This window comes from Prorops nasuta, unplaced genomic scaffold (genome assembly GCF_024137725.1).
Source record: "Prorops nasuta isolate Cenicafe-Biocafe unplaced genomic scaffold, Cenicafe_Pnas_1.2 PNAS00027, whole genome shotgun sequence".
NCBI lineage: Eukaryota > Metazoa > Arthropoda > Insecta > Hymenoptera > Bethylidae > Prorops > Prorops nasuta.
In genome coordinates this window covers 1,662,290-1,682,296 of record NW_027116824.1, presented here as the reverse complement: position 1 = coordinate 1,682,296, position 20,007 = coordinate 1,662,290, and the positions used below count along the sequence as shown (strand labels likewise).

Genomic DNA, 20,007 nt, shown 5'->3' with positions numbered 1-20,007 from the left:
GGGAGATTGCCATTGGCTCTTGGGATTTAGTGGTACGCCAGACAAGTCACGGTACAGTCGACTCTAAACCGCCGGGTCGTTCGGGTCTTGACAATTTTCAATTCGGTTCGTTTATCCAATCGTTAACTCTAAAAACAGTCGACCGGTGTAAAGTGCATGCGCCACTGATATATATGTGCAAAAGCAGAAACCGCGCAGCCGAACCCGCATCCGCCCATTATTGCACGTGCTGCTTTACGACTCAAGCTTTATTAGCCTTCTCTCCCTCAAAGTGAGAAAACATGCCGCGATCTACGTTCACGTCGATTTTAGTCCTGGCACTGATCCGTAAGTCTAACCAATCAGCTATAATACCTATTCAAATCTCTCCCCTTCGGACGTGATCTCCTTGTCAAGAGCTTTTTTCCCCTTTGAAAGTACATTTTCTTCCTAACAAATTGTATTCATGATCATGATGTGAAAGAGAGAAAGAGGAGAGAGGGAAAGGGAGATTTCGTTCAAGGCGGCACCCAAAATTTGGGCCGAGTATCGATTTGAACTTAAAGCCTGCCTACCGAAACAACCAGTCCAAACATTTGCTGATTGACAAACGTCTCTCTCTCTTGTCTCCTTATCTCTTCCAAATTCAAAGATTCTTCGGTATTGAATCGATCTTCCTGACACATGGTTTGATACCAGCAATTACAACTGTGGGACCATAAAGAGCAAATAATACATTTCCATAATTTGAACTCATTTGAAAATGATCAATGCGTGACTGCTAAGAGAATTCCTAGTTCCACCCCTTTATCGGTACATTTTCCGCAGCTCTAAACGTATAAAACGGTTTACAAGTACGAGGTCGGTAATTCTTAAAAATAGAACAATAAACAGTCATCCATGAGGCGTATCGATGAAAATCTCATGCCGCTTAACGGATAAAATTGCTGAAATTCTATCTTCCAGCGTCATAATAAATTGTGGAAAGGTTAGGAGTTCCGTCATCCGATACATATCCCTTTAATTAATACCTTTATTATAACGAGACTGTTATTGTTATCCTGCCACGTATTATCATAGGGGCCATTGACTTTATAATGTACAATGTACCAACACTGATATGGGACTGTATCGTTTGGGATATTAAACGTAGACTGGCAATGCGTTGCAAAACAATAATGCTAATATAAGAGTAATCGCTACTGTATATATACATCAAATGAAATAAGATACGTTATTGAAAGAGAAAATATAAATTCTAAGGAAAAAATGTTAACCGTCCGACCAAGTGTAAACAAACGTACACACAAAGATTCCTTCGCGAAAGTCATGAAAAATAATCATTACAATGATACAAAGTTTGATTTCGCCTTACTGACAAATAAATACGTTAAACTTAATTTCTAATGTAATTGTGTATTTTCGGAACGAGGTAGGGAAATTTCTTTTTCCCTTTTATCGCTTCACTTGACCCAGCTCGAGGCAAGGCCAGAGATTCGTTTGTGCAAAATAGAGGAAACTCTGTTTACCGACCAGTGAAGTACAAAAAAGTGCAGAAAAGAAAGGATAACCGTCGCAACACACATTCTTTGCGACTTTTGATGCTAACTAAAATCTTGTTTGACCGATGAACGTTTGCTTGTTCGTGTTCGACTAACCGTCACCCCCCCCCCCCCCTCCCCCTTCGACGTCCATTCTAGAACGTTTGTCAGCGTACAAGACTCGAGTTTTTGTCGGAGAAGAAATGCCATGTATATTGCGATATGAAAATATCGCAATAATTTGTCAGTTGAACAAAGTTCGAGCAGACTGGCTTTGAATTACAAATACGTAATAAAACTTGTCCCGACTGAGGTTATGGTCCGACGGCATCGAGCGAAACTCACGTTTTTTTGAAGGTTTTTCAATTCTAGTCGGGCCAAAAACTTTCAGCCTCGAGTCTTGTAACATTCTAGTCTTAACGAGTTACATACGACCTTCAATCGGAAATTCGAATGTGCAGTGGAGTTATTAGACCGAAGGACAATTTCTAATCAAACCCTTTTTATGTTTGCAGAGGTCGCTATGTGTGCAGTAGCTCCGGATCCAATAACCTTCTTCTCGAAAATCAATGGGAATCTGACGAAAATTGTTTGGGCACATGCTGTGAACAATCAAATTCTTCTGAGTAAAGCTTTGTCTTCGAGTAAGTTTGCCTATAATGTTTACGTTTTGACTGTTTAGTGGGAAAAAAAGTCTACGGTAAGGTCTACGTTTAGAAAAGGTATTTTTATTGTTTTCTAGTACTGCATGACGTTAAATCTCGCTCGACTATCGATTATCGGCGAGTATGGTGTGTAAAAACAATCCTTCGGTTGAACAGCTAATTGCCTATAGAATCTAAAAAAAAACATACACTGAAGAAAATAAAGAACGGGAGTCCTCGAGAGGATTAGAAAATTCCACTGCCTTAAAGCATGAGAGAGTTGGTCGTGCCAGATTTGTCGTAGTTGCAACTAGAATTAAAGTATAACGTGGTATTTACGATTGTCGGTGAAAAGAATCAATTATCGTAGAGCCGTAAAGTATTTGAGCAAAGCTGGAAATAAAATGGATTTTTCTGAGGAATAATGGAATGTGTGGTAGAGGAAAAGTCATCGCGAGGCTCGTCCAACCTCTTTAAAGCATGATCGATATTCGGTGCACGTGTGTGCACGTGACTAAAACTTGAGCAGCATCCCTTCCTTCGTCCTCCTGCTACTCCGTTGAGCTCCGGCTGATTCCACGAACCGAGGCTGACGAGCCAAAGCTACATGACTGAATAGAACATTTACTTCCTTTTTAAAGGTGATATTATGATGCTGGAGGCCGACGTATCGATAGGTAACATCACTGGATCCTCAAAAAACTTGAGCCTAATACCGATAATGGCCCATCCACCTGACAGCGAGAGTGATCTTTCTCTTGAGGAGTTTCTTAACAAAACTCATAATGGCACCAAAGGCATTAAACTTGACTTCAAATCTATCGACGCTTTCGAAAGCAGCAGACCCATCATTGAAAAGTTTCGTACAAAGGTAATCCCTTCTTATGTTCGCTTCTTTCTTCTTTTCTAGATGATATTTAGCCCGTTCTCGGCATATCCATGTTAACGTCAGTCGTCACTGTCACCAACAATATCCTACAGTGCGAGCATTTATTGATTTCAGATTGGTGTGCCAGTATTCCTCAACGCGGACATTCTCCCTGGACCAATAAATGCAACGAATACGCCATTGAATGCTAAAACTTTCCTCAAAGGAGCCAAAGTGTCATTTCCGGAGAGTATAATTTCCGCTGGTTGGACTACCAGGTAATGAGTGACTTCTCAAATAATTAGTGATTGTGACATCTGTTATTCTTAATATTATTGAAATATTAAAATTCGCGTTTAATTGTTGTAGCCTAGGTAAAGAGCCAAATAGTACCGATAGTCGGTACAGTGGGGAGCAGCTGAAAAAAATGGTCGAGGTTTTAAAAGAGAACAACATTACTCAATCGGTAACTTACCCTGTGAGGGCAGGTTTTGCAGCAAACGATGCCGAGGGCATCAAAAGTCTTTTCAAGGATACCACGGGCTTCAAAAATGTCACCCTTACAATATGGTCCCACGAGAAGGACCCAGTTGACACCGACAAGCTCTCGCGTTTGATTAAAGACGTCGGAGTTGGCAGGGTTTACATCGACGTTCCTCAAGATGTTATGAATAAGCTCAATATTTCCGGTGCATTGCAAGTCACTTCTGCATTCTCCTTGATCGCTATGGCTGTAACTCTTTGTCTAGCCAGAATCTTTTAAAATCAAAGTATTCATAATTTTATTGCCATACGAAGTTTACGAATATCGCAAAGCAGTGCGGCATTTTTAATATTGATCCGTTGAAACGCAGGCGGACCCTTTCTTTTTCTTTCATATTCAAGTATTAGGAGACAAAAAAATAATTGAGAGGGGATGTCTGACTTTCATTTCCTTTATCAATGACTAAGCTTTGAGTAGAATTGAAAATTGTTTGTTACGATCCTATCTGCTTATTACTACAGCGTTGCTAAATGAAGAATTTTCGCGCTTGGTGCACCGATAGCTCATTTGTCTGAGCTGAACTATATGGTTTACCCAGCACTTAAACACTGTTCTCATTGTAAGAGTAACGATTAACTATTAATATAATCCTTTATTCCCTTAAGCTTAAATTACTTACCATGAGCTTAAAATAGCATTTAACATAGTACACACAGTTGTATGTAAAAAGAATATCTCTGCAAAGTAGCAATTGAAAATTCGACGTGACAACAATCTCGCTTTTATTCGCTAAAAGCTTAGTTCCTTTCCTTCAAGATTATAACAGCGTAGTTCTGTGTTTACTTTTGTTATTTAATGGAAAAAATCTACTTTTGAGAATACTACTAACAAAAATGTAATTGACTGTAAGTCCACTTTTGTTCGTTCCGTGTTGGTAAGAAAGGATTTTTGATGCGTCGTCGCTTTAAAAATGATTAAAAGAGAAAAAAAAAATAAAAACGGAGGAACGATAAGCAGAAAAAGTATATAGCCTTATACCAAAGTGTGCCGAACGCCCAGCATGAAATACAAGTAAAATGTATTTTCAACGCAGTTACGTGTCGTCCGAAGGTTCATCCCTAGTGTCTTACAACGCATGTTATTCTTAGTGTTCACACGGTATATCCTGTACCTGCGTTCGACATATCTTTAATAGAGGTGCAGTCAACAAGGTATAATTAGTCTTGTATGTACTACGTAAGCCATATACTTTAAGATTAGGCCAAAGGATACTAATGTAAAAAACGGCTGCGTTATATTAAATTTCATAATAAAATCCTGAGAAAAAGAAGGAAGAATGAAATCTTTCTTATACTTTTACTCCGTACTCGTGGCAATTCATTCATATGTCGTTTGCCACTTTGTGATATCTAACAATGCGCGTACAGTGACATCCCGAGCGTCCCACTCGGTCTGTCATTATTTAAGATTCTTCTCGGAGAAATTCAAAACATCTCAGTTTTCTCGTCTCGGAGGACACAAATGAAAGAAAAAATCTACACAACTATGCGGAGAGAATCTTGATTATTTTCGCAAATGGTTGACTCATCGAGCTCGTGGCTATTTATTAGGAAGCGCGGAGGTTAAAAAGCAAGGAAACGATCAATTTTCTATAACTGTTATAGAAATTCACAAGTGGCGAAATTGCTCGTTGGCTCGGAGCGATGGCTCTCATGTAGGTTTACTGTCTGGTCGATTCAAGCGAGGGGAGGTCCGTTTCACAGAAGCTCTTTCCTAGATCGTTCCCTCACTTATATATACTTACACACTTGCTTTTGCTGCAGGAGATGCGGTCAATCATCCGTACACGTTGATGCATGCTAATATGCAGCTACGACAACTTGCAGTTTACTGCTACATGGTAGAAAGCGACAATTTCTAGTTTCTATTTGTACTTAACGGAAGCAATTATCTCTTTAGGTTAGTTCAACATGGACTCGTGCCTCTGATTAATCCCCGTCTCGTGTACCCTGTCAAATTGTAATTGACTCGTGCATGGCCAGAAACGATGCTGCGTTTTCCCTCGATCACTCGGACGCTTGACTCTTACCAAGAAAATTATCGATGGAACTATATCGCGACTCGGTTCAGTGGATCATGAAACGCGCACAAATTATTCGAAGGATTTCGTAGAACGAGAGCAGAGTTCAAGATGAATTCTATCAGAGTCTATTCGCATATATGGTAATTATATAAATGCTAAATTCCTATCGCTCGTAGCCTTTACAATATGTTTACTTTGTAACGCGAGTTGGTAAACACATAGATACGGGTTCCCACGAGCCATGTTGATTTTCTCGTTTCACGCGTCATCTCTAAGCCCGGTAGCGTCTTTTTCATCTCTCGCGCTCTGTAGATAACCAGCTTTACTTTAATCTTACAAATTTATATTGCTGTACTCGTTTTCCTAACGCTTTTCTCCCTGGTTCTATCTGGTCTCTATTCTGGTCAAGACCGGATAGTTCTCCCGTTCGTGTGCATACAGCGCGCTTAAAAATAATTCGCCCGAGAAGCACAGTGAAAGTACGTCGATAAATAATCGAGATGAAGCATCGATCTACCAATGGAAAGCTTTCCAATGTTCCCACTGGTATTTTAATTTCTGTAACACGAGAAAAATTTGCGTAGTAAAAACACGAGTTATCTGTGCAAATTGATAATGCGACCCACAACAAGCCGAATCGCCAATGAACGCGAGATAACCTATCCGCTCGATCGTGTCACTTGCTGTTTGCTTCGATCATCGGCGTCGCCATCTATTTACGAATGAGAGAGGCGAAACTTCAAATCTTGAGAGAAAGATACATATAGTATATATGTATACGTTAATGCCCGATAACCTGAAATTCCACTCTGGAATGTCGCCGCACACGCAAAAAGATTCGAAATGAAATTCAGATCCTGCTCGGGTGAAAAAGCAGATTCCGCGGAATCTAGAGAAATCGGCAAAGCATGGCAAAAATACGAAAGAAGAGTCAAGTTGGAATTAAGGATTCCAGGCAGGCGGAATCGTTGGGCTAAAGCGAGCGTGAGAGTGGTTAAAAATGCCTAGGCGAAAGTGAGTGATACGCGACGGTCACCTCTCGTGGTATGGTAAAGCAAGAGACAAGCCAAGAGAAGACAAGACAATACGAAAGGAGGCGAGCACGGAGCAGTCAGGGTTTTGAGAGAAAGAGGGAGAGAGGGAGCGGGAGAGCGGGAGTGGGACAGGGAGCAAAGCAAAGCAAAGGCAAAGCAATAAGCAGCGTAAAGATCGCGCATGCGTCGTGCGGTGAATCGCGGCAGGCAAGCAAGAGGCGCGAGACCGGCGAACGCAACGACCCCGGCGAGACGCACGAAGAAGCGTGGAGAGGAGAGGTGAGGAGAGATATTCGAGAAGCCGCCGAAGCCGGAGAGCTGGGAAGCGAGGAGAAGCGAGAGAAGCACACGGTACGGACACCGCCAGCCAGCCACGGGTGACGGGCCACGGTTCAGTCAGTGAGCCGCACGACGCGTTCATACTGCGATACATTTACACGCGTCGATCGCTGTCGGCCTGCGATACATGTGATTTCCACGCAACTCTCGATTCCTCCTCCTCCTTCTCCTCATCCTTCTCCTCATCTTCTTTTTCCTTCGTCGGCCAATCGCGATTAATCGAGACTCCAACGCCCCCACCCCCCCATGCAAACCAACTTTTGAGAGATTCGAAATTCGTTGATTTGGCGCCTCGACCTATCGCCCATTCGACACCGCAGGAATCCAAACAGCCGGACAATGTGAAGTTCGCGCAGGGTGGTTCGGGGAGAGTCGTGGGTGTGTGGGTGCGTGTGTGAGTGAGTGCAAGTGCCGGCGAAAAGTTCAGAAAGTTAAAGTTAGACGTGTGGGACAGAGGGACAGACGGAATGATGTAACTGGGCGGGCGAGCAAGTTCAGCTTCGACTGGTGTTGTTTCGTGTCGCGGGAAACAATGTTCGAGAAAGGCTTTGCGTTTGGTAGGCTACTGTTGTTGCTCGCTGCGTTTGCCAGTTTGAGCCTGGTGGCCCTGGCGGATAGTAGGTACCGTTCGGAGAGCTGGGCCCTGGGACATCGACATCGCCATGGCCATGGACATCGGCATCGTTATAGTCACGAAGAATCGTTACATGGAATACGTGAACAGGAACGATCGAGGGATAGACGGCGCTATTTCCTAACGTCGGACAGCACCGATCTCGATTACAGCTCGGAACGTTATTCGAAGGAGCTGGACGACGATACTCCCCCCTTATTTCTACCGTCTCGTCGCGGAGGTTACGCGCCAAAACGTAATCATCACTTTCCACATCGCGACGTCGGCCATTATCGGAAATCTCGTTACCGAACAGGCCATCGTTCCTCTTCCGTCGCTAACAAGTTCAAGCAGGTTTGGTCAACGAAGGGCCACTTGGATCGCTCGTCCCTCGTCAACCACGACGATCTCTATGATTACGACGATGAGAATCATCGACAGGAGAGCGATAACGATGCCGATGATGATGGTGCTGATGACGGTGATGACGAGGACGACGATGAAGACGATTACAACAATGATTATGAACAGGTGGACAAGGAGGAGAAGGCGGAGGGGGGTCACAATTATTACGGATCGAAGAGATACGACGATAAGGAGTACGGATCCAGTAGATGGAGAAGAAAGAATTGGCGTCAGGACCTTTGGCGGAGAAAACACGAAGGTTACGGCGACACGAGGAAAGCACGTCGCTTCGGTAAGGAATTCCAGCGTTTTGACAATGATCCCGAGGAAGATGTTGACGAGAGGGACGAAGCTTCTCACATGACTTACGACGATATAATCAGGAGGTTGACGTTCGACGATTCCGAGAAAACTAGAAATTCGAAACAAGGTACTTTCGCTAATTTGAAGTACGAACCGAAGCGCAGCAACGACTCCAACGATGATTCGGTTGGTCCGACGGACTGGAAGAATGGGATTTTCTTCAAAATGGAACGGCTGGAAGATGGGAAATCCGCGAAGAAGGATCTCGACGGAAGGAACGAGAGCCTTGAGGCGGATTACCGGGAGTATGCTAAAGGGAATGACGACGAAAAGAAAGATGGGGTGGAGGGGGAGGGGGAGGTGGAGGAGGACCTTGCGAAAGCCGGGGTTCAAGAGGATTCCGCCGACATGCAAGCGGACGTCACGAACGCGGTAAGTAGGGAGCTTGGATGCTTTCCTTATCGCGATGATAAGCATTCTCCCCCGTGCGGCTACTTCAGATTCGTCGAGTACTCTAATTCTGAGAACGGTTTCTGCGCCACGTCAGACTGCTGATGCACCAACGCGCTATTAATGCTGCCGTGCCAGTCAGCCGTTAGCATCCGCTGTTCTTTCTCCTTAGGAACGACCGCTCATTCTCCTCGGTCTATTGGCCAAGATTAAATGCGACCTTGGCAATGTGGTTCGATTCAATTTCGAGCATCACCGATGATTTGCGAACGTTCTTTGGCCAAGTTGCAAACGCCACCGTCAGGGGGTTGTCGGTCGATTGGGGAAAAATTGGCGCCACCGTATCTCGCGCGAAGGCGTCCCGCCAAATTTTCCTAACCTCCGTGGTATTCGTGGCGCCGATCGAGCGAGAGGGACGGCCAACTCTGGACTCGTTAATCAAGAACTGCTGAAATTTCGCGAATTACATTCATGCACCGATTCGAGAGCTGGGACATAAAATTTTTTCATAGCCGGCGGTATCGAGCGGGAATCCTTGCGAGAAACGAATTGCATCGTTTACTAGCTGGCGAAACTCTCACGAAAGTCGAACGACCGGTTTGGATTCTATTAATTGATTACGCGATCCTTTCTCGAGATCCAGACAAACATTTCACATTTATCTATATAGTATATACGAAATATACACTGTGGGAAATTGATTCGTCGATCTTCCAGCTAATTTCGCTTGGTACTTTTTCGGCAAAATTTGTATAGAGTGAGGTATTTATGATGCCCAGGATGTGGAATGTAAAACTCATTTGTCTACGTAACTCTTAAGAGATATCAATTTTTCACACAGGATCTCTCTAAAAACATATAAAACGAAGTTTCGAAACGATTCTATTCTAATAATGTACCTCGCTTTTAGTAAACGGAAGATAAATATTATCCTATATCTATACTTCTATATTCCCCAACGCGTGTTAAGTGACTCATCCGTATACCACACTATAGCACGAAGAGGACGAATCAATTTCCCACAGTGTATATAGTACCATTACCTTCTGAATTGCCTCCTCTTCAGTCTTCTTTTTCTGCGCTTATGCTGTTTTTCACGACCAAATCCAAGAAAAGCAATAAACTCGAGTGAGATAAGAATGGTAGAGGTAGAGAGGGCGGCTCTTTTGCGAACTTCAGCGACGGGAGCAGGAGGGAGAAAGAAGAAAAAGGTTCGGAAAGGGTTTTGATTAATGACCCTGCTGAGGTTATCCCACACAGCCCCTACTACATTGTTCTTTAAAACTGCCAGAATTATCCGGCCAGTCGACACATTTTAAAATACCTACGAAATGAGTAACGCCACTCATCGATTGATAAGCCGAGAGCGACGGGTCTCGGGAATTTTCCTCGCAGCGGTTATTCTTAATTAGGCTCAACAATTAGTGTACGGAGGAGGAATCCCTCTCCAACTTCGACACTGTAGAATGCTTCAATCGCGTTGACGGTTCTGCAGTCTCCTTTCGTATTAAGAGCCTCGGTTCTACAAGCCGCCAACTGTACGGGATTGTCGAGCGCGTAATTGCATTAGCTAGAGACTGCAGTTGTACAAAGTAGCATTAGAAGCAGCAGCGATTCAATTTGATTTGTAACAGATCACCACTTTCGCGTCAGATAGTTTTCTCGAAGCGAGCTTTGCTGAAGAGAAGATTTTTATCGGAGCGCGTTAACCAGCTGGCAAGGAGGAGAAGGTAAACTCGCTTAAGCCGGGTTATATCTTTTGTCTGCAAACAGAAGCTTGCTTCTTTGCTAATAATTTTGTGCTTTGCGTGGGAAGAAGAGAGAAGTGCATCCGGTTACTCTCCCCTTTCCAAGGGGTCTCCTCATGTTTCTCCTCAAAAGATATCGAGAGAGAAAGAGCAGGTGACCGCATGGTTCGTTAACGAAATAACGGCCCAGCCAGAGAGAGAGAGAACGATAACGGTAGGGTATAAGTGTTAATGGCCGATAAAGGCACGAATAACAATTTAGCACGCTCGTCTCGTAAGCTTCGCTTCTATGTTACCTTTTTTTAACCTCCATCCGCCAGACATTAATTTATACTGTACGTTGAGCATACGTAAGTCGTATGTAACGTTGCAACAGTCGACACAAGTGCTGTGGCACACACAACTTTAGCTGTACAGATATAAAGAGGTACAATGTTTTTGTTGTGGTAGCGCGTTTCTTTTTCCACGAGCTCTGTCTGTGTGTGCGTGTGCTGGTTTGTATACTTTTGATGGAACAACGAGAGAGTGTTGCGCCTTCTGCACGACAGGCTAAACATTCGATAGAATTCGAGGAAGCTGGGTTTGCACGAAACGCTCTTAATCTTCCCTGATAAACACCTCGAGGAGCTGAAGTCTCTCGCTATTTGTTTTCTCGATTTCTTACTTGTTCCCTCGCTAGCGTGCTGTGCCCCTCGTTGGACTCATTTTGCAAAGTCACGCGCCATTCAATGTTAGCCAAAATCATAAATAAATGAGGTGGTTTTGTGGGCAAAATGGGCTTGCATCCAGGTGTTGCCTATAATTAGCTTTTCTATTATATTCTATTTATTCCATTCCATTCCGCACCATCGTAGACTTTTCTTACCGTCAACCATGGTAGGATCTTGGATCGCTACAGAGACTTGCGAGAGACTGATGGAATAAATGGTAAGTATAGTAGCGATTTATAGCCTTCTTCCTTTTCGAAGTTTTTCTTTTATTCGTGCAAAAGCTGGAGGAAGAAGAAAAATGTGTTTCATCGGCTGGAAATTGGTAGGTACAAAAAGGAAAATTGGCAATGTTCGGTCAGGTAGATCGAAGAATGAATGAACGAAGGTATGAATGGGTCGAGGTGCGTGATCTTTCCTCCCCTCGAGGGATAACTCGGATGATTTCATTAAGAATCTTAACACGTTTCGAGCGCGCCGACAAAAAGAATAACGAACGAGCTGGCCAAAGGAAGTTGAAGGAATTTTTGCAGTGGCAATTTGTTTGAGCAGCACGTGAGGACACGATCGGTTAACGGATAACGAATCTCGACCGAGATATATATATATATATAGGTATGTCTTTACTTGTTTATATTTCTTTCAGTCAATTTTGAATTTCGTAATGGCGGTGGCTACTCTCTATTTCAAAGATGGAACAAATAAAGCCTAAGTCAACTTCCGACTGTTTGACTGATCACACAGAAACACACACACACACACACACACACACACACACACACACACACACACACACACACACACGCTCATACATAATCTGTTCCCACGGCACGAGCAAAGCACACTTTATTATGCTCCGTATAAAAGTGTCGGTGTGTGAAATAAGAATAGCAACAGTAGCGCGACAATCAAATGTAGGGTGCGTGGCGCTGTTTTATAGATTTACGACTGCAGGGCTGTTTCTATTGGTAAGCTCCCTTCTATGCAGCAGACTGCCTGGCCAGATCTTCTTTCTACTGCCATTGGACCACCATCGACGCTCGAAACTAGCTCTCCAGTATATCACCGCCAATTGCACCACGCAGCCACGATTAACAGTTTGGCCCAAATCTCCTAAAAGCGTGAGAATTGCTTGATACATGTGTGGATGTGGCTGTCAATTAATTAATGGCTTTATTTAACATGCCAGTGAGGGAGAGTATAAAGTTTCCAAGCAAGAATTTCATCGACCCATTTCGCGACGGAAGAAAGAAAGCAGCAAATTTGCAAAGCGAGTCTTAAGTCAAATCGAGTCGACACTGTCTAGTCATACAATTTTCCCGCATCGTGTTTCATCATTATGAAGATTACTTTTCTCTCAGCGTAATTTGATAGTCTTGATATTTCAAACTTACCTCTCCTCTAACCCCTGACAAATATTACTGCTGACTCTAGTGCGTGTGAGTTACAGCTCGCTTGGCAAACACGCGCGATAAGGTTAGGAACGAGAAAATTCGTCAATTTCAGCGGACCCACAATTTATATTCACTGGCATAATTTGAACAAGTGGCAGAAGTGTCATCGCCAAGTGCACGATCGCTCGTATATTAAGGCATAAGTGGTATACTCTGTCACGAGCTAAATTACAATTACAGCTTGGCAAGAGACAGAAAAAGAGCTTCGAAATTCGAGCGATTCGTTTTTACCGAACGTGTTCTTTCCCTACGAACCAGAGGGCTCTGCGGGTTTGCTCACACAGCTCGCACAAACCAATTGCATATTTCTCTGATTGTTGGACGTGCGTGAGGTTATTCCGACTATTCGACGGATCAACGTTATGATAAACTTGTATTTTAGCGTTTAAGCACGGATCGAATGTGTCTAGGAACGGTAAATGCAAAACTTTAACAAACCACTCTCAAAGTATTACGTTCGCGTACGAACGAGCGGGAAATGTTTTGATTTTAGCCACCTAGCGGCAGATGCAAAAAAGGCAAGAATCGTAGCACCTCGTATACGGAGATTGACATATCTCTGTATAATACCTTTGAACGCTGGCATTTGCTGGAACAAGCGACAGGCTTCATTCGAGCGTAGAAAATAAGTGTACAACGGGTTAAGGTCGCTTCTGGTCTCTAGTTTCTACCTTCTTACATCTTGCTCCATTGCTCGTGAATAGTGGCACTAACCTTCGAATCTCCAACAAACCCTCCTATTGTTCCATAACAATATTAATAAGGACCTTGCGAAACGAAAGCTGCACGATTTCTGGATGAGCACGATTGTAGCGTGCGACTCGAATTTTTTTTGGTTATGCGCCGCTTACGTCGCGACGATCGCCTGACTAATTTCCGAAGAAGATGCAGATTCGCGGCGCCACTTGCTCATTGCGATTTCATTATTCCGTTGTTTTTTTTTTCATCGTGGATTAATGGTTCGCAGGAATGAGTAAACGCTGATGAATATTCACGATGACACATTCTCAATGGCGAAAAACGGTAAAGGCTGTACTGAAAAGGGTATGGGGGGTATTATTTGCCTTTGGAAACGAATGCTCATTATGACAGTGTCTATCGACAAACAATTAGATCCGCGTCACGTAGGCGCTGTCTGTCTCCCGCGTCGAGGGTAAATTAATATTTATACCGAGTAGACAATTCGAGCAAAACTCGTTAACCTTGCGATAGAGGCGCTAGCTGCATAGGAGAATTCTCTATTAAGTCATCTAGCTAAGCTTGAACGACCGAGATTAACGACGCTAGATCATCCCGATAAAAAGAACAATCGTTCACACTAGTAACGTGTTAATTCACCGACATTCCAGTTTTTGAATAAATATTTTTATCGTTGTCGTGGCCGAAAATACAGTAATCCCTAAGCTCGCGATGAAAATTGGCGGGCTTCCAAAGGGGTAGCGGTTAGGTTGGCAAACGCAAGTGCATTTGGCTATAGGAACCGGAGGGAAATATGCACGGAATATGGTAAAACGAACGAGAGCCAGAAGATGAAGAAGAAGAAGACGAGCAAAAGTTTCTCGTCAGTCGTTAATAAGGAAAAGGTGCAACGTCTGCATGACATCACCTCTTATTCACGCCTAGCGGAATACTAATAATATTGGAGTGGTGGCAGCAGCATCGACGCGACGCCATTTTTTAGAAAGTATCCAATCCGTTCCCTCTTTCATAAAATATATGTTTTCAGCAGGACTATATCGATGATGGTGGTACGTTGGACGAAAAAGACGAGGAGGAGGAGGTAACAGGAAAAAGGACTACCAGTGGAGATTCCAGAAGGGTATTGGATGAGATCGATGATCATCGTTCGGTGGATTATCGAGATGCTGGCTCGAGCAGTAGCTATCCTCCCATGTCGGCCCATAGCGTACACAAATGGCAGTCCCTTGGTACTAGAGAGGCCGTTCAACAAACCAGAAATAATATGCAACGTTATCATCAGAATGGCAAAAGTATATTTATAAACTGATGGAGGTAGATTGAAAAAGTAAAAATCCCTTTTTTTTCTTAGGTAACGAAATCAAAGAGGCTCTTCAGCATGCGATAAGGGTGTCGAAAGAGGGCAGTTGTCAGTGGCCAAGAGCACGAGTGATTCCTGTGCGGGAAGTCTACCCCAGCCCGTCGACCACCTACATTCCACACTGTGCGATTTTGCACAGGTGCTCAGACGACACCGGATGTTGCCGTTCCGAATCTTTGACCTGCGTACCTAAACAATCGCACCGGGTCGAGCTCTATTTTTACGTAAGCCGATTATTTATCGCACTGGTTGTTCACCCATCTCTATATAGCACACTGGCTGATTAATAGGTGTCTAGTAATTTATTCCCCCCCCCCTCTCTCTCTCTCATTACGAGTTATTATCTCATCGCATTGGAATCATATTGCTCGATGGAAGTTTACGAGAAGACTTAATGAATCAACGCACCGCCAATTTATCTTCTCAATAACTTGTGTGCGTATGTGTGTGTGTGTGTAAGTAAGACGTGCCTTCATCGACAATGTATTTCTTCGAGGGATCAGGTTTGCAAAATAACGCACCTTATCTCCTCTCGCAAACTAAGTCTCTCCGATCGTGTCAACGTTTAGCACGTCGACTTTAATTTCTTCTCGTAGAAGTTGTCGAGTTTTGACCCCTGAGGGATATAAGAAAAGAATTTGTGATTGTGCAATAGATCACAATTACCTGATTAAGTATCGTAATGCGTGGGTGTGCTTTTTCAACCGAGTTCTCGTGAGCGCTCCATTGCCTAGATAAGAACATGGAGAGAGAGAGAGAGAGAGAGAGAGAGAAAGGGAGAGCGAATATTCTACAATTGCCCTGCAGACGATGTAAACGTGCTACATAGTTCACCGATGAGAACTGTAAGATTTTCAGCAATTAAAACTCATCTCGCAACTGTATAATAAAATTTGAATTTTTCCATGCAACTCGAATTCTCTCGAGGTTTATAGCCAGGCGCATAAAAGAGGAATCGTATTACTGGCGAGTAGACAGTGCAGCTTCTGTTGCTAAAGTGTCATTCATGGCCCTCCAAGCACGGACCGCAAAAAATCCTGGAGTTTTTATTCGCCTAAAGGACCGAAGAAGAGGCAGAAGAACGCAGTAGCAGAACATTGAAATACTATCGACAGCGTCATCTCGGCATCGCTCCCCCAACAAGACCATCTGTCCAAGCGAGCGACCAGCGAGGCTAGAAATGGACAGAAGAATTAGCAGATCACAGAGATAGTCCAGATTCATTGTCAGCATCATTCGTCAATCTCAAGCCTCTGACAGATATTGCCAGCTGTCAGGACCAATGCGACGTGGACACTTTTGTCTTTTAATCATGGCGTTTCTGGAAATTTCGCTTCGTAGAATAAAGGATCTCCTCTTGGGACGCTTGAACCACGCGTCTACTTAAGTTATATATAAGTACGATGCTGTGTTGCTGCCGCTATTACTTCCGCGGTACCGAAATACGCTGATCCCAGTCGACCCGCGTGTGTGGATGCTTTGGAGGAAGAACCGCGCGAAACTGGGTTAATAATATACGACCGGCCGGGGCCGTAAATCTAATAGAAATCCACTTTATCGAATTTGGTATTTATAAGCTCGTCCAATGGCAGCTGCGTCAAGCCTGCTTATTTTGCTGTATGGATATTATTGGAAGTGTAGTCGTCGATGTGGTTCAAGCGTTCCATGAACATCCTAGCAATGTCCGGAGGAAAATTGCGTCACTCGAGTTGCTCGATCATCCCTTCAAATTCCAACGGTGATCCGTGCACGATATGGGAATAGCTCTCGATTGTCTCTAGCAATTCCTCCTCGGACATTGGCCAGCGCTCGTAGAGAGGAGGCCTCGACCACCTGCGCGGATTCAACATCCCGCGTTTCCTCCTCTCGCGTAGCTCGTAATTTACCGTCGGATTCCTATCCCTCAGCGGTTCTCAATCGACTCTTGTTTTCGCCTGCGAAACCGTCAAGCTCCACACCCCTAAGGGATATCGAGCAATGTACAATTTACTAAATATTTTCAAATTCAATATTGGCGAACGAAGCGCGGCTTCAAGATCTTTCTATTTTACGCGTAAAACGCCGCCTACTGCATACCGATCTGCTGCCTCGCCACGGCACGCCATGGCATTTCATGTTTTATGAATAAATCATGCGTCTCTCATGACTCATCTCGAAAAGATGAGCAAGAGCTTGCTCGGGGCTACGGTTTACGGGAAACTCTGATAATTCTGTATCTTTCCACAAATTCTACTATGTTCACCCGTGTACATGTATACGCGCTCTTAGAACGGATTACACCCTCGCGCCTTTGCGGCGAATGCGACTGGGACTGCTTCTTTGTTGCTCGCTCGGATTATTCAGCATTCGACTCGACCGTTATTCAGATGACAGGCCTATAGCGTGTACCGTGCTGTTAACGGTGTGGTACCGGTCGCTGGTTAATCGATCGCTCGTTCGATAATCGCTAATTCTTGGTAACGAACGTTGCGAAATCAATTGTTCGAGCGAGTAAATCACCGCGCGCTTTTGCGGACAGAGTTGGATGGACGTTAATCGATTAGCCAGCGCCGCGTATCGATGGAATATTTTATCTCAGCGAACTTGGCCAACCGTATGCAGTGACCGAGAGAACGTGGGTGTTCGCCATTATGTACCTGACAGCGTGACTTTAGGGCCGAGGGAAGAATCGCTGGTGGATATGGTCTACGTGGGTGTGATCACCGATCTATTCACTGCCAGAAGTGTCTTTCAGGGAGATTATCTCTACGGCCTTTTTTCAGAACGTCGCTGACTAAAGGCCTCGAAGAAAAACTCTCGGAGATTATTTCATAAACGCTACGCATAAATTACCATAAAATGTCTAATGACCTGTAATTCCGTCGCTACTGCTGTATTATCAATCCGTTGCCTTCGATCGAGCGAGTTTTCTTCAGGAGAAACTGGCAGAGATGGTTATTCTTTCGGTCGCTAACATGTAAATGCGAGTCAATGCAAGGGAGGAGCGTTCCAGCTTGCAAGTACAAATCAGAAGGCACTTATCGCTCTCGAGCTCCCTTTCACCGCGCCCACGTTGGGCATAATTGGGCAATTAACATGAGAATTAATTGAGCATGAATGAAGGTTTTGGCGCAATATATGTTGAATGTAAAAAAAGAGGGTATGGAAGGGTACGTGAGATGAGACGAGAAGAGAGATGCGAGGAAGAGAGAAGGAAGGAAGGAAGTGGGCGATGCCCCTGTGTCCGCCTTGCCTCTCCTAACGCACAATTACGCATCCCCGGGCAATCGCGTTGGCGTAACGTTCATCTCTCTCCTTTAATTACCGCCCGATAGTACTGAGAATCGATGTTCCCTTCTACCTCTTCCGGCTTCTTCAACTCCACAAATGTCTGCACTCGCTTGAATCGGTTCGAGCTTGCCCAACGCAGTAGCGAGCCTCTCTCAGCCTTTCTCCGTATCACAGCTGGATTTCAGCTTATCCGACCTTGTATCACTGACTCTTTCGCATTTTCCAGACAACGAGCATCGGCGGGTCTAGCATCGTAGAGAAGCTATCGTTTTACAACCACACGGAATGCGAGTGCAGGGAAAGAACCACCGAAAATGACTCGAACGAGAGAAATTCCGAGCAGAGATTTTCAAGACATTACAGCCCGACTACTGCGATTGGACAACCGCTCAACATAAGACGGCCATTGTCTACGGTTAAAGCGTAAGCGAGTGATAGATTTTATCGTAACGAATCAATCGCTTTCTCTATTATAGCTGTGCTCTCTCTCTCTCTCTCTCTCTCTCTCTCTCTCTCTCTCTTTCACAGGTGTAAATGTCCATCGGAATTTTCGTCAAGAGTCACGGCGGACGGTGAATGCCAGTGCAATTGTTTCGAAAATGAAGAGGCCTGTATTAAGACGCGTCGTGGAAAAGCATATTTTTCCCTGCGAGATAGGATGTGAGTAAAGAGAGATTTGATTGTGGTATGGATGGATAGAATTTGAGAAAAGTTTGCCTCGATTCGCAGGTGTATCCAGAGTGGAGAATGCACGGCACCTACTTGCGAGTTTGGGGAGTACATGAAGCGACAGGGTAAATGTCCTCGAAAAAAGGATAAATTCGACGCTATTACAAATTATAGGACGAGTCTCAATCAACGATACGGAGGAAGGAGCTAGAGTCTGGTAGGGCTTGTGTACTGGTGCCACGTAAGAGTGAGAGGGATATGTGCGCATCTCTCGTGAACGTACCCGAGACCGATGTGCTTGGTGCCATTTTACTCTGTCGAGTGCCTACTCGCGTGAACGCGAGATTTTCTTCCAATTGTGCGTGTGTCAAACGCGATTACGTATTAAAATAAATCCGGATCATTTTACGACCCAATTCATGTATCTTAACACGGATGGAAAACTAGTCGAATCGCGTAAACTTGAGAGTATCTTATGTATAAGAAGGCAGTTTTTAATTAAGGCTTTTCAGTAATAATAATCGCCTGAATCGTCGCCAGATTCATGGAAAATCGAAATCGTAACTGTAAATGATTTTTTAATCGGACTATTCAATTTCTTCTAGATAATATATCATTGTAGCACAATAGTATTGTATATTTAACCACAAGCTCCATGATGAAAAATTCGTTCAACTTTTGTTCCCACGCTTCATCGCGCGTAGTATGTAACTGTACTTACAAATAGAAATGACAAGAAACGCGCACACGCGTAGTATAATTACCCACTCAGCGACGCAAGAAAAACAAGAATAAATAGTAAAAAAAGCCTTAGGAATCAATACACTTACCAACGGGCACTTAATACATACATGCTACGCAAAATAAAACCATCCTTACTCGTGTGGTATACACACATTTTTACACGAAAAAGAAAATATGGATGATCAGCCGATATTTGATTATATAAATATCGTATATTGTAACAATAGAAATTCATTCTAATCTGTCCCAATGAGATATTTGCACCTTCTATGGCTAGTCAATTATATAATTTATCTTATTGACTTGATGCTAGATTATATATGATAATCATTCTTCCATCATATATTTTCTCAAAAATATTAATTATTAATATAAAAATTAAATGTATATTTATATTAGCGGTAAATGAAATGTAGCATAGTATGAAATTAGTTTTATACAACGCAGCTATAGCCAGCAGCTAATCAGCTATAGCTAGGAGCCAACAGTCTTGTATACATATGTATTTTTTCCAGCTATTTCTTTTGTAATGAAAATTAAAGAATATATGCTTCTGAAATGGTTGTAGACTTTTTAACCCTGACATGAGTCAGCGCTGCAGGAAGGATTGGGA

At 43.6% G+C, this 20,007-nt stretch overlaps 2 protein-coding genes across 4 annotated transcripts; both read left to right on the top strand.

Annotated features, from left to right (window-relative positions):
• Nucleotides 1–43: 43 nt before the first annotated feature.
• Nucleotides 44–4,846, top strand: LOC136782462 (protein FAM151B). Its single transcript, XM_066741902.1, has 5 exons — nt 44–327; nt 2,036–2,164; nt 2,806–3,035; nt 3,168–3,310; nt 3,402–4,846. Exons 1-5 carry the CDS (start codon nt 282–284, stop codon nt 3,793–3,795), a joined length of 942 nt encoding a protein of 313 aa, XP_066597999.1. The 5' UTR covers nt 44–281; the 3' UTR covers nt 3,796–4,846.
• Nucleotides 4,847–6,872: 2,026 nt separating this feature from the next.
• LOC136782536 (sarcoplasmic reticulum histidine-rich calcium-binding protein-like) lies at nt 6,873–19,953 on the top strand. 3 transcript variants are annotated; one of them, XM_066742028.1, is made up of 6 exons: nt 6,873–8,725; nt 14,379–14,643; nt 14,703–14,935; nt 18,208–18,404; nt 18,510–18,641; nt 18,694–18,911. In XM_066742028.1, the coding sequence occupies exons 1-6, from the start codon at nt 7,505–7,507 to the stop codon at nt 18,764–18,766; spliced, it is 2,121 nt and encodes a 706-aa protein (XP_066598125.1). In that variant the 5' UTR covers nt 6,873–7,504; the 3' UTR covers nt 18,767–18,911. The 3 variants fall into 3 exon arrangements, with proteins under 3 accessions (XP_066598125.1, XP_066598124.1, XP_066598123.1); XM_066742027.1 differs by having other exon boundaries at nt 6,883–8,725; nt 14,382–14,643; nt 18,711–19,953; XM_066742026.1 differs by having other exon boundaries at nt 6,883–8,725; nt 18,711–19,953.
• The last annotated feature ends 54 nt before the right edge of the window (nt 19,954–20,007 follow it).

Coding starts and splice junctions, on each gene's coding strand:
- LOC136782462 (XM_066741902.1), top strand. CDS start 282: ATGCCGCGATCTACGTTCACGTCGATTTTAGTCCTGGCACTGATCC. Junction 328..2,035: donor TTTAGTCCTGGCACTGATCC/GTAAGTCTAACC, acceptor TTATGTTTGCAG/AGGTCGCTATGTGTGCAGTA. Junction 3,311..3,401: donor TCCGCTGGTTGGACTACCAG/GTAATGAGTGAC, acceptor TAATTGTTGTAG/CCTAGGTAAAGAGCCAAATA.
- LOC136782536 (XM_066742026.1), top strand. CDS start 7,505: ATGTTCGAGAAAGGCTTTGCGTTTGGTAGGCTACTGTTGTTGCTCGCT. Junction 8,726..14,378: donor AAGCGGACGTCACGAACGCG/GTAAGTAGGGAG, acceptor ATATGTTTTCAG/CAGGACTATATCGATGATGG. Junction 14,644..14,702: donor TTATCATCAGAATGGCAAAA/GTATATTTATAA, acceptor TTTTTTTCTTAG/GTAACGAAATCAAAGAGGCT.